The sequence below is a fragment of the Artemia sp. Qi Xiang Cuo genome, chromosome 2 (genome assembly GCF_049724085.1).
Source record: "Artemia sp. Qi Xiang Cuo chromosome 2, ASM4972408v1, whole genome shotgun sequence".
NCBI lineage: Eukaryota > Metazoa > Arthropoda > Branchiopoda > Anostraca > Artemiidae > Artemia > Artemia sp. Qi Xiang Cuo.
In genome coordinates, this window is record NC_142795.1 from 67,884,182 (window position 1) to 67,899,077 (window position 14,896).

The window sequence follows — 14,896 nt, forward strand, 5'->3', positions numbered from 1 at the left end:
TTAAAAGTTTTGGAAGGTGAGTTTTGTCAGTATTGGTGTTTTTTAATAAACTTAGTCAAATCTTAGAAATAAAGAAGAATCTCCAGGAGTATAATTTTGAAGTAGAAAATGTCTTGATGAAATAAGGATCCTTCACGCTTTTCATCTAAGGATTTTTACAAGGTCGTAAGGGAATCCCCTTGCGATTCCCTTATTTTTATTTTTCCCTTAATTTTTTAGTTTATTTTTCAAACTGTGTCCCTTCCGCAGAAACAATGTACCCCATTTAAAATAAATTAATATATACATGCCTTACACACTTATTTGAATTATAAATGATTAAGAATGCAAGTAAGCGAGGGAAGGGCCTAAGAGTTCGGTCCCTTCCCTTGAATCTTGAATTTTTTTATTAGGTTTCGAATTTTCATTTTAGATTTACCCCATAATTTGCCCCTTTTCACGCTTTTTACCAATAACTCCCTTCCTCTAAAAGAAAACCATTTCTCGAAATTAGAATCGCGGTATCAGTTTAGTATATAATGCTTATCGTGACTCAGAACCATAAAACATTTTGACAATTTAATACTTAGCCTACTTCAACACCTGTCATTTGTTCGTTTCTATTAAACCATGAATTAAGAAAAAAAAACAAGTGATCGTAATTAGTACCTTGAAACTTAAGTCATGATTATAGGAACTAAAAATATGCTTATTTCATTAAGAATTAGATAAGGCAATCGTCTATTTTAGGAAGTCATGAAAAGGTAATATTTCAAGAATGACTTTTCCAAAATTAAAGGTCGAATTACTCAGATAAAAAAAGTATTTTCAGTTGCAATATCCAAATTAATTTAGAAGTAATCATATATTCCATTTAATGGGTTGAAGCAACATATGCTTACCATTTGATTGCTAATTTACTTCTACATGCTCATGAAAATAATGAGGTATTATATTTTGCTGGGTTAGACATATCTAGAGCTTTCAACACGGGTATACGCCCACATATCTTAATGACTGCTTATAAGCGTGGAGTTAATATTTCTGTCATCAAATCGATACGTGATATGTATAAAAAGCTAAATGCCATATTTAAGGTCACCATCTTTCCTGGTACGGTGGAACTCACTCCTTCAATTCCAGTAAAAAAAGGGTATTAGACAGGGCGCTGTTACTTCTCCGCCCCTGTTTAATAATACTGTCATTGTGCCACAACAAAACGATCTAACCACATGTATATTTAATGGTAGTGATGTTTCGCTAGTTAACTATGCTGATGACATCCTTAGTATTAGTAGAACAGCCTTTGGAATTGAGGAAAATTTTGGAATTTTCGATAGGGAGTATAAACGTATTGGTCTTCGATTTAATGAGAGTAAGACTGAGTTCCTGGTGTTCAATAACCGTCCAGATTGCCCGACAAATGTTCAGTGGGGTGAACATGTTATTAAAGCACGAGATACACTGACGTATCTTGGTGTACCGATTGGGTCGAACCTTCGCGCCACGCGTCAAATTTTGAAAGATTTTTTTTTCCCAGAAAAGCTAGGAATGCGTGTGGTTTACTAGTTGCGTTAAAGTTTAAATTTAACAATCGTATTTTAGCTAGTGTTTATAATGCATTTGCTATTCCGCATCTACTTGCCCTTGCATCATTTTGGTCTCTTCTTACTGCTTCAGACATTAAGGATATACGGAAGTGTTTCTACAAGCATGCGAAACATTCGCTACGGCCGCCTCTCCGGACTAACAACAGCTCCCTATCCTCTCGATAAGGAGTTTCTAGTCAAGTGTCCGCGGTGCAGAAAAGAAATGAGAGATATCGCAGGCAGATTATTGGTGAAAGCACCTCTGGAATAGTCCATCATGGAAATTATGTTTATTCATACATAGCCTATAATTGACCTTATTTGTATTCTTTTTTTCCTGTCAGTTCTTCTTTGTTTTGGTTTTGTTTGTGGCTGTCAGAATTTATTTGTTTCTTTCCATTTTCTTCCTTTATACTCATCAGTGTTGCATTTTACATTTATGATGGGCAATATATTTATACATACATACATACATATTGTTTCAGCTTTAATTTATCCCGATGATTAATAATGATATCCTGGAGAGCAGCAAATTAGCCTCTGAACGTCCCAACATATAACAGCAAGTTGATATTGTAAAGTATTTAACATCAATTCGAGAAGTTTTTCCGGGTATCTCATTTCTTAGTAAGTTGGGCATTTATGTGTCAACAATAGCGGTCCAGGGGGGGGGGCTCTTGGGACTAAAGCTAGTCGTGGGAAAGGGCTCGTTCTCAGGCCTGGAACTTCCGTTCCAGGAAAGTTATATTCTTGGTTCATTTCTAAAGGCAGTCCATCGTTCGCCTTCGTCGTAGCTAGCTGGTTTTGAGGCCCCGTGGGATGGTACTGATGCCTCACGGGATGTTTTTTTTTTGTTGCACTGCGAGATGGTACTGATTCCTCGCAGGGCGGTTTGGCTACCCAGGAAAAGGGAGCTGGTTTTGAGGTCCCGTGGGATGGTACTGATGCCTCCCGGGATGGGTTTTTTGTTGCACTGCGAGATGGTACTGATGCCTCGGAGGGCGGTTTGGCTACCCAGGAAAAGGGAGCTGGTTTTGAGGTCCCTTGGGATGGTACTGATGCCTGCCGGGATGGTTTTGTTGCACTGCGAGATGGTACTGATGCCTCACAGGGTGGTCTAGCTACCCAGGTAAAGGGAGCTGGTTTCGAGGTCCCGTGGGCTGGTACTGATGCCTCACGGGAGGGTTTTGTTACACTGCAAGATGGTACTGATGCCTCGCAAGACGGTTTGGCTACCCAGGAAAAAGGAGCTGGTTTTGATGTCCCTTGGGATGGTATTTATGCCTGCCGGGATGGTTTTTTTTGTTGCACTACGAGATGTTAATGATGCCTCGCGGGGATGTTTGAATACCCAGAGAGAGGTATCTAGTTGTAATATCTCGAGATATGAGGATGAGAACTCACAGGACGGTTTGATGCCCCTTGGGATGAAGTTCTTGTTGAAGAAACAAGGACAAAATTGGAAAAAATACCACGGTTGAAAGATTTTCTCGACGGAATGTTCATGAATCATGGTGTATTGTACTGCAAATCCAGTATGAATGGAGAACTAGAATGTGCACAAACACCAAAACTGATGATCCCCCAAAATGCTGATTGACACTTCGATTAAATTAGCTCATGAACATCCCCTAATAAGTGCACATTTAAGTAGCCAAAAGACGCTACAAAATCTTCAGGCTTATTGTAATTTCAAAAATATGGGAAAAAGAGTAGACATAGTTTGTAGAAATTGTCATGTGTGTCTCCGGAAAAATAAATTCCATGAAATCCCCCATCCACCGTTAGGTCGGAGTGAAGATCCTTCTCGGGTCAGTCATATGTGGAGTAAGGGCACTGCTGGACCATTACCGAAAACGGATGAAGAGTTTGATCATGTAACAATAGCTGTAGAACATTTCACGAAATTTGTTGTTCTTGAGAGTGTAAAGAATATTTCCGCAAAGTCGACTTTGAAGTTTTTAAATGAAAAAAATATTTCTTATTTTGGGTTATTTGATATATTGCTCACGGATAAACATGTAAGTTACCGTTCTAAAGTGGTGGAGAATTTCTGTGCTAAGCACAAGATTGATCACCGATTTTCTAGTGGCTATAACCCATTTTCGAATGGTTTATGTGAAAACCGAGTAAAGGCGTGGAAAAACATATGCAAGGCCTACTGTTATGAATCCGAGTCTAATTGGTCGGAGTATATTCGAAGTATTCAACTGGTACTCAATAGCACTATTTCATCAACCACATAATTTCAACCATTTCAACTTATGTTCGGTCGACAACCGATTTCCTATCTTGATTTAAAGTTACTGCGACCGAGACGGGACGACTTCAACAGTTACGAAGAGTTTGCAGCTAGCCATGTCCAACAGCTTTTCTACCTCCATAGTGTTTGTCGCAAGGAAATCGAAAAATCAAGAGAAGTTCAGGCCGGACAATATAATAAAAACAACACAAAAATTCCAAGGTTGAAAGAGGGAGACATTACCTATGTTCAGGATATGACATGCAAAGGGTTAAAATTAAAATTTCGCGGTTCATATATAATAATAAAGTAATACAACCAAACCAATTTTTCCTACTACAGGAACTAGACGGAAAGGGTACCAGAAGAATAGTAAACATCAGACTAATGAGACCAGACAAAGACCCCTCCGTATTTCTTGCGAAAAATCCAGAGTACTCTGAGTATGTAAGTAATAAACCAATCACTAAAGAATCGGACAAGACATTAAATGATGTTGGGCGTTTAGGTCAGCGTTTAAAAGAAATTTCTTTATGTATAGATGTACCAGTAGCACAGCAACAAAGTTTAAGAAAAAGGTAACTCAAGCGCCGCCTACTTAGAATCAAGAAGCCAAAACGGGGAATTAACAGTCCAGGAGTCCAATACCACCAACCCATTATTTGTGGATTTAAACACAGGGGATACTCACCTTGACATGACTAATGTATCTACAATTTTGTTGAAACATACTAGTCCTACAAGTAATACTGTCCAGGAGAGTAGCACCAATAATAATGTAGAGAAATCCCCAGTAGCACTGCCATTTGTTGAACCACAAGCTAGTAGAGAAAAACCAAATAGGTCTAAACCGAGGCGTTCCGCAGCAACAAAACCCCGAGGATTTTATTGGGAATAATATCTTAACGTCATTGCAGCATGGTATGATTTTTAAAGTTTCTGCAACTTCATTTATTTGTCGCTGGTATCTTCAGGATTAATTAGCCTTTCCCGGTCATTCCTTTTGCCCTAATTCAAAGTTTATACATAATCCCAACTTTCCTTGTCCTCATCAAATTCAGGGGTATGGGGAACAAGTTTATTTTAAAGTATAGAGAGAAAAGTGAAGTGTTAAAATATCCAGTTTCCGACTACTGTTGTTAGTGTGGTTCGTTTATACTATGTAAGTTTTTACTAATGCAAGTATTGTGTAGTGTTTGTATTATGTAATTGTTTACTAGTTCATGCTGTAAAATGTTAGTAGGCGAGAAGTGAATGATTTGGGAAGGGAATGTTTTGAATTCAATTAAAGTTTGGGGGTTTAATAAGAAGGGGAGAAGCCAAATTTGGGAAATTTAACTAAAAACAGGGGGGAAAATCTGTAAAGTATTTAACATTAATTCGAGAAGCTTTTCCGGGTGTCTCATTTCTTAGTTATTTGGCCATTTATGTGTCAACCAGAGCGGTCCAGGGGGGGGGGCTCTTGGGACTAAAGCTAGTCGTGGGAAAGGGCTCGTTCTCAGGCCTGGAACTTCCGTTCCAGGAAAGTTATATTCTTGGTTCATTTCTAAAGGCAGTCCATCGTTCGCCTTCGTCGTAGCTAGTTGTTCTTGTGCTACCTTATTTTCTCTGTGTATTCTCACGTTATTTAATAAAGACCATGTACTAACGTTTATCGTCTATCTTTGGAATTTACTTAAACAATTACATCTGCCAATATAAAAGGCATACAAATAAAGAACTTAATAGAGGTTTACAATATCTATTTAGTCAAATAAAACCTTAGATAATAACGTTTAACAAAACACGTTATATTGAGTGATCTCCATGCATGTTTACTTTGTGGGAAGAATACACCTCAATGAGGGACGTGCGTATGAGGGGGGGGGGGAGTGGTATTGGGGCCTGGTCTTCTCAGAAATCCTGAATTTCTAGGCACTTTTTAATTAAACTGCAGAATAAAATAAGCTTTTTCTATTATTCCCTCTCCCCCGAAAAAGTCTTTGGTACGTGTCTGACTTCATATGCGAACAATTTTCTGCAGCCATTCGAGCTTAAGTTCAAGCTCAACAGAAGCAAGTCGACCCTCAACAATTCTGTACACGAGAACTTTAAATCACCTTGGGTTTCTCTGCAGAATTTTACCAGCTATTACAGCCTAGTTATGTAAGATCTATGGTACGTACACACATTTCTAGATGCCCTAATTCCATACACAGACTTATCATGACAAGTAAGAGCACATTTTATAGCCACCACCAAGGGCGTATTCAGAATTTCTGTTTGGGGGTGGGGGGGTTGGGGGTATTTTTCATGAGGGTTGGGGGTATTTTTCATGAGGAGGGGGAGGGTTGGGGGTATTTGTTATGAGGAGGGGGAGGGTTGGGGGTACAAAAAAAAACTTTAAAAACGCATCAAAAATTTATTTAAATGTATTTTTGTTGTTTTTATGAGTCGGACACAAATTTCGGAGGGGGGGAGGGCCAGACCCCTGTAGCCCTCTTCCCATGGATACAATTTTGGCCACGAAAGAGGAAAAAAACAGATGAGAAATCAAATACAGGCGGGGAAAAGAATCTTGCAGTTAAACACGGGTACTAGGGGGGAGGGTCCTTTGCGGTGTTATTGCAGCGAAAATGAAAAACTACTGACTGTAGCAAATACGCTATATCCATTCGACAAGAGGAAATACTGTCCCAGCTAGAAAAATAGATATGATAATTTAAGAGAGTGAAACTAAAGAAGAACAAAATCTACTAGAATATACCTTGCTTCAGACATTTCTTCTCCGTTTTCCATGGCTGCTGCGTCATCCTTTGCAGAATAACTATAATTTTTAGAGACGATGTTTATCGTTCCAAGTCCAAAAATTTCTTCCACATAATCAAAAGCAGTTTTTACATCAGTTCCTAGCCGAAAAAAATTAAAAGAACATCATTTGTAAGCTAAATTAAATATAATGGATAACACTAAAATTATAAGAATATCGGACGGTTATAAATAAACAATCTAACGTACTTTTTGGAAAAAAACCACTGGAGCGTGGCCATTCAAAGTCAGAGGATTTTCTTTAAAAAAGAAAAAGAAAAATTTTAAGTTATATGGATTACAGGTTATTAGGTTTCATGGTAATCAGTCATGTTGCACCGATTGATTTAAATCTTCTGAATCGCTAATTATGTGTTTTCTCATTTACAATTGCTCAAAACATGCCATTTGTTGTTATTTATTAAACGCAACTTCACAACCAGCAGCAGAAATTACTCAAGTCGTATTTACAGCAAGGACACATGCGTGCAGGAAGGAAAGCTTCAGTCTTGTGCCCCCCCCCCCCCAAAGAAAAAAAACACAAATTGCGGGATTCCTACTGTAGTCTGTTTTATCATTCATGCAATTCATCCGTTGCTTGCAGTTTTTTTTGGAGTTGCGCTACCCCCTGCCTCAAACGAGATCTTCCGTGTGTGTCTGATTGTAGAAAATGTGTCTTGATTTTTCAAGACTATTTGTTATGCATAGAAACATTTTCAGCCCAATTTCGCATGCATCTTCACAGTTTAGAATCAGTTACGCATAATCTGACTATGTTATTAGTAAGTGTCCGTAACACCAGGGCAATTGTGAGAGGTTAACCAATAGCCAGCCGAAGCCAATATTTTTCTGGAGTACGTTTGCAATGAGAGTCGTGTTGGGAACCAATCACCAAAAGAGATCTATTTATATTATCAACTTGAATTTTTTAAAGGAAATCCCATAAAATATTTTTTTTTCTTTTTTATACCTGCTGTCCGACATGCTCTTTTGCTAGTTGAGCTTAAATCGTCACTGTAGTCAATACGATCACCCCTGGGAAAAAAAAATAAAATAAAATAAACACGCACCCGTGATCTTTCGTCTGGCAAAAAATGCAAAATTCCACATTTTTATAGATAAAAGCTTGAAACCTCTACAGTAGGGTTCTCTGATACACGGAATATGATGGTATGGTTTTCATTAAGGCTATATAACTTTTAGGGGGTCTTTCTCCCTTTTTTCGAAAATCAGCCAAATTTTCTCAGGCGCGTAACTTTTGATGGGTAGGATTAAACTTGATGAAACTTATATATTTGAAACCAGCATTAAAATCTGATTCTTTTGATGTATCTATTTGTATTAAAATACCGTTTTCTAGAGTTTCGGTTACCATTGAGCCGGGTCCCAATAACCAATACTATATTTCAACCTTTCAGCCCTTCTCCTGGGGGCTTCGAGGGATTAAGTCATCCTAAAAGACATAGTTATAATATTTTTGACCATGCTGAACAATATGGCTCTCTCAAAATGTTTATCAGATGACTTTGGGAAAAAATGAGTGTGGGAGGGGGCCTAATTTCCCTCCATTTTTTTGGTCACTTAAAAAGGGCACCAGAGCTTTTCAGTTCCGTTCGAAAGAGTCCTACCGCAATATTTTAGTACCACTGGGTTGATACGATCACCCCTGGGAAAAAAAAAAAAAAACAAAAAAAAATAAACACGCATCCGTGATCTTTCTTCTGGTAAAAAATGCAAAATTCCACATTTTTGTAGGTAAGAGCTTGAAACCTCTACAGTAGGGTTCTCTGATACGCTGAATATGATGGTGTAATTTTCATTAAGGTTTTATAACTTTTAGGGGGTCTTTCCCCCTTTTTTGAAAATCAGCCAAATTTTCTCAGGCGCGTAACTTTTGATAGGTAAGATTAAGCGTGATGAAACTTATATATTTGAAATCAGAATTAAAATCTGATTCTTTTGATGTATCTATTGGTATCAAAATTCCGTTTTTTAGAGTTTCGTATACCATTGAGCCGGGTCGCTCCTTGCTTACAGTTCGTTACCACAAACTGTTTGATAAGAACTGCTTAGCAAACAGTTTGGGGGCAGTCATTTGAAAAACTTAAAAATGAGAGGTGCGACCTTTGAACACGGCAGCGACAAATTGTCTTAAGTATATAAGTCTTAAGAAAACATTTTTTAAATTTATTAAATCATTTCAAAAATCTAGAAATGACAGGTACGACCTTAGAGCATGATAGTAACAAAATGTCGTAAGTATATGTTGATCATCCCAATTCGTTTAAAAATTCCACAAAATTAGAAAGTAAAGAAAAACTCCTTGACAATACTTCTCAAAGTCACTAAATTTTACAAGCGATACCAAATAAATTAATTAATAAAAATTAATTAATAAGTTTTTTGAAAAATAAAACTATTTTATTTTCTAGCAGCTCCTTGGCGTTACGAGTCATCGAAGGCTGTCAGTGTTGCTATTAATATTCACCAATATTTTAGAACCTTTTTTGCATGCTCTCAAACTATTCAATCTGGCCTGATTCGAAGATTTCCAAGCGTTCATATTTCTTAAAACGGAAGGTTTTTGTACTCGAAACCTTGGTCAAGTCGATTTCAAAGGAAACTACAATACAAGCTGAGTCTCGGCCTTAATTCTAAAAATAGCCACTAAGAATAATTCAGAATAATTATGATTTGTAAGACTGTCCCTCTTTAAGATTGCTAAGGGCGTGGAATCGTTGGTAACACAGGAAAATCTACGTTTCGCCTATCACCAACATATCAAATTTCGTAATAATTATCTCCTTTTTCGTATATTCTATTTACTTAAAGCCTTACTTTTTATTTTGATTCGTAAGAAAATGAGTCGTTAGAAAAGGAACGTTTAGTTGAATCAGAAAAGCTACTATTTCCCAATTAGGGTAAATTGGAAACATTTGTTACTAGACAGTTTCGTTTAAAAACCGTACTTTAAATTTTAGTTACTGTGGGGCCATGGCTCTTTACTAAGTTATAGCTGCTGCTACTACCATGCAATTTGTTTTTACTTGCAGTGTGTTTTGCTTTGAAGTTTAATAAAAATGATAATAGATTAGTACTTTCCCAAAACTCGCATTTGTTTGGAAGTACACCAATCCCCATTAATATACTTAATGAGAAATTAATAATATGTTATTAATAATATCCCCATTATTTAATTATTTAACCAGTAATTAATCATCAGTAATTGATGATTAATTTGTCGCTGATGGAAATTAATATGTAAACTTTTTTTCAAACATTGCAATTCTTATAGTTTTGTGACTTTATTTGCCAAACAATCCCTGGGTGTTCAGTCTGGGCCAGGCACATGTACGCAGGAATTTGTTTTAAATAAGAGTGAGGGGCAGCTTCAGAAGAGACCAAAAACAGACAAATTAAATAGACAATGAAAACAAATACATGATGAAACAAATCATTAAAATTTTAACATTTGGGGAGGGGATAAAATTTTAACATTTGGATCTTGCCTAAATATGCCTGGTCTGGGCACTTCCCATCAGGAAAAAGTTAAAATCAGCATTTCGATATTGTGTTCGCTATATAATTAACTCCCATGTGATATAGAACATTCTTTTTATTATTATTCTGCCCAGACATTACGTGTGTCGAATGAATTTATCGGTCCATAAGAAATATAGCAAAATTCTGAGCTGTGGGTGCTCAAAACTGAAAGATAAGAAGTTGGACGTCTGATCAGTGAATAACTCAAATGAGTTGGGTAACGAAATGGGTTGTTGGGTAACGTTGGGTAAAGAAAAAATTGATCGGGTGGACAGCTTCACTTACCTTGGTAGTATCATAGGCAGCGCAATCGCGCTGCCTAAGTAAAGAACTATGTTGGCACAATGTTTTATTATTATTTTTGTTTTCTTCCATACCAACGCACATCGTATGGAAGGAGTTGTCGTAGAAACTTCGAAAAGGGCTCATTCGATTGGAAATTGAAGTGGCTAGTGCCCTTTTTAATAGTCGAAAGTGATTGATAGGCAACTAACACCCCATCCACGCCAATCATTTACCGAAACACATCAAAACCGAGTTTTTACACATCCATTTGGTTCAGATCAGTTGATTACCATATATAGAAAATATGTTTTTGAGGAGGTCACTCCCCCTCAATCCCCAGGGCAAGGGTTTTCGGTTATGCCCGGGATATTTGTTTCCTATAGACCAGGGCACTTCGTATCGAAGTTGTCGTAGAAACTTCGAAAGGGGCTCATTCAATTAGAAATTGGAGTGGCGTGTGCCCTTTTTAATGGTCGAAAGGGATTGAAAGGCAACAAAGACCCCTACCACACCCACCAATTCCCGAAACACATACAATTAAAATTTGGGGATAGCCATTTTGTTCAGCGTAGTTGATTTCCGGATAGAAAATATGTTTTTGAGGAGGTCACTCCCCCACAACCCTTAGGGCAAGGGTTGTAAGTTATGCCCTGGGGCATAGGAGGTTTTTATAGAGGACGCTCCGGCAAAGGTGTCAAAAAAGGCTCGTCCAGTAGGGAGTTCTTGGGACCCGTGCTCTACCTATTAGTCAGAAATGGCCCGATGACAAGTAACCCCCCTCTCACACCCACCTTTCTCTACAACGCATCCAATCCCGATTTGAGATGGCACTTTTGTTAAACGTAGTTTTTAATTATAGAAATTAGGTTTTTGAGGATGACAACCCCTCAGAGCCCTCAGTGCAAGGGTTGTAAGTTATGCCCTGGGGTTATATAAGGCTTCTATAGAAAGTTGTTGTAGAAAATTAAAAAAGGGCTCTTTTGATTTATAACTAACATTATTCTTTTTAGCACTCAAATGTGGGTGAAGAGTAATTGACCCCCCTCTTACATCAACCGGTATCCCGAAACCATTTAGTCATAGTCCTGAGAGAGCCTTTAGTTCTGCATAATTTAAATCTATGGAAACTATGTATTCAGGGATGACGAACCCCCCATAGCCGCCCGGGCAAAGGTTTTAAGTTATACCCTGGGGACATATAAGGTTTTTGTAGATAGAGTTGTCCTACAAATTTCAAAAGGGGCTCATTCAATTGGAAATTGAAAGGACTAGTGCCCTTTTTAATAATCGAAAGTGATTGGAGGGTAACTAACCCCCTCTCACGCCCACCATTCCTCCGAACACATCCAATCAAAATTTTCAGATAGCCATTTTATTCAACGTAATTGACATTTCTGGAAATTATGTCTTTGAGGATGACACCCCCTCCCCCCAGCACTTAGGGCAAGGGCTGTAAGTTATACCCTGGGGGCATGTAAGATTTTTATTGAAAGTTTTGTCGTAGAAACTTCAAGAGGGCTAATTCGATTGGAAATTGAAAGGGCTATTGCCTTTTTTAATAGTTGAAAGAGATTGGAGAGCAAGTAATGCTCCTCTCATGCCCACCATTTCCCCAAACACACCCAATCAAAATTTTGAGATTTGCCATTTTGTTTATGTAGTTGAAAGTTCTCGAAATTAGGTCTTAGAGGATGACAACCACTCTAACAGCCCTTATTGTAAGGGTTGTAATTTAGGCCCAGGAGGCATATAAGGTGTTTATAGAATGCGTTGTCGTAGAAACTCAAAAGAGTTTCACGACAGAGGCTCATTCGATTGCAAAATCGAAAGGCCTAGTGCCCTTTTTAATAATCGAAAGTGATTGGAAGGCTTGACATTTTTATAGTAAAGATTGATGTGGGTATAATGTATTATTTTTTGTTGTTGTTGTTTAGACCAGGGCATTTCGTATCGAAGGAGTTGTCGTAGGAACTTCGAAAAGGGCTCATTCGCTTGAAAATAGAAAGGGTTGATGCACTTTTTAATATTCGAAAGTGATTGGAGGGCAACTAATCACCCTCCCAACCCCACCCTCCCATTTGTCCTATATGTTTAAAAACTAAATGTTGCACTCTGTTAATGCTAATTCCCAATAAAGCATCTCAGCATTATTCCAAGAACGACTTAGGGTATTATGTTCAAACATTCGGGGCTACTTATTCTCTTAAAATTTAACCAAATCAAAATGGCGTAAGTGTATTCAAGCTATCAAAGAAAGTAAACAGATATTTTTGCGAATGGTATCAAGTTTTCCATTTCAGGTCAACTAGAGGAGGTATGAAACGAAATTAAACACTACTATTTGTGTCCAGATTTTTAAAAGGGTGTATGTTGTTAAAAATTGCTGAAAACGTTTCTCCAGCATACAAATAGCATGCCAAAACTATTAAGTCTTAAAAAAAACGAAAAGATTTAAAGTATTATTTATTTTTCCCTGGAAAGACTATGTCAATATAAAACGAACAGAAATTAACTAAAAAAAAACCTTTTCCACAAAATAAGTTTATCTAAGAAAAGTTCTAAGAAAAACTCCATTAAACAAAAATGAGCAAAAATAAAATCAAATAATCTACAAAGCCTGAAACTACCACAAATGAGCATCGTTAAATAAATGAAACCGAAAACGAACAGAAATTACAATAAATAACCGAGTCAAACTCAAAACGAGCAGAAATTAACATAAGTTGGGCTCAAAACCCCTATACTTTACTGAAAAAAAATACAAATGAATGTGCATTGTCAGTTTAGTATACATATACTGATATTTAGTAATCAAAATGTTAATATTATTTGATTTATTAAAGTTACCAACGTAAAAACATTTATATTTTTTCAGTAAAGTGCAAATTATGTTCTGGCCGTGAGAAGGCATAGGGGTTTTGAGCCCAACTATGTTAATTTTTTTTCCTTTTCCATTGGTTTGTTTCTGTGACGCGTTTTGGCGTCACCTAATTGGCTTATTTCCCCGCTTTTTTAAAACCATGCTTAAAAGATCAAACAGGCTGATTTTTTGGTTATACCATTTCCTGGTCACTTTTTTGGTTATACCATTTTTTGACAAGTAACCTCTCTTTGCTTTTAATATGGCCTTTTACCGTAACCTTTTACCATAATGCTTTTTACCATGCCATAATGCTTCTGCTTTTACCATAGCCTTTGAGTAATGGTATATATTTCTAACCTATTTATCTAAAAATACGGAGGCTTACCACCCAGCAAAGTTTTCAGTTTATCAGATTCGGGAAGCTGTTTCGCCAGTTCTACGGTAAGTTTATCACATTCGATTTCTTCAAGCCCCTTCGACCTAGGTACAATCGAATGAGAACTTAAGTCTTCAGTATTTTGTTTTTTAGCTAGGATTTCAAGCTGAACTTGTTCGTTGGACGGGTAGATAATTATTTCACTTCTGTAGGTGCTTTCTGTTGATAGCTTTTGAACCATTTTATGTTTTTCTTTGATTTTTGCCAGTTCTTCCGAGGTGAATACCACTGTCGTCCCGTTCGAGCGGATGTTATGTAACTTCTCCCAATCTGAAATGAACACGTATAAAAAAATCGAATCAATCTGCTTCAAACTCATTTTATTTTATAATAAATCCTGACATTTTTACTAGGTTAAAGAAGATAAAAATATCAAAACGGTAATCCCATAGTATCTAAAAAGTCTATACGGCCAAAAACTGAGAGGTAATCAGAAATGTAGAGGGAGGGAGTTAGATTGTTTAAAAAAAAGTATTTTCTGACTCAAACATTTGAATTTTGTATATTTGTTTTGTTTATAAACCTCTTCTAGGGGCAGGATGTCTTAGATTGTCCTCTCATTTCATAACGCCTGCACTCAAAAACAAAAAGTTATGACCTATAATATGACCTATAAATGACCTGTAATAACTGACATTTCCCGCGGGTACTGAAAAATCATAGCTACGCCTCTGCCAAAACCTTGCGTAGACTGCCATAACTATTACAATTTTTAGAAATTTTTTTCAAATAATTCAGTTGGAAAAGACAATTTTTCAAAGCCGGATGTAGGAAAGAGAAGTAAATTCTTGTTTCATGCCAAATTTTTTTTTATTTTTCTCGGATTCAGTGTTTTGCTTGAAAAAATACCAAGAAATTCCAAGTGCTAGATGGCATCGGTAGTTTTTGTCGACACTGGCACTAGTGATTGTAATATAAAACTTTAGCAAATATTTTGCTTCAAACTGGGCTAACTAAAAGAGGAAACATTTTATGATTTCATTGATGTCGATTATCCTATGGGGGCAATAACCTAAGAGAGTATGTTTATCTTGAAAAACTGGATAAAATATTTTTATTTTTATGTCCTTGATACTTTAAGAAGGGAAATTGAACAAATCGTAGTTAAGTTCTCTATTTACAAATTAACCTTTGCCCTTGTTCGTCTATGCTGTCAGTCACTGCATCTTTTC

General features: G+C 37.0%; 1 protein-coding gene across 3 annotated transcripts in view; it reads right to left on the reverse strand.

Moving 5' to 3' along the window:
* Shrm (shroom) overlaps positions 1 to 14,896 on the reverse strand; it is a 245,268-nt gene that overhangs the window by 7,659 nt on the left and 222,713 nt on the right. For all 3 annotated transcript variants that reach the window (XM_089102697.1, XM_089102702.1, XM_089102699.1), the window contains 2 exons: positions 13,674 to 13,994; positions 6,557 to 6,698 (listed from right to left, as the gene is read on the reverse strand). In XM_089102697.1, coding sequence (XP_088958823.1) covers positions 6,557 to 6,698; positions 13,674 to 13,994 — 463 coding nt within the window. The remainder of the gene's footprint in view (positions 1 to 6,556; positions 6,699 to 13,673; positions 13,995 to 14,896) is intronic.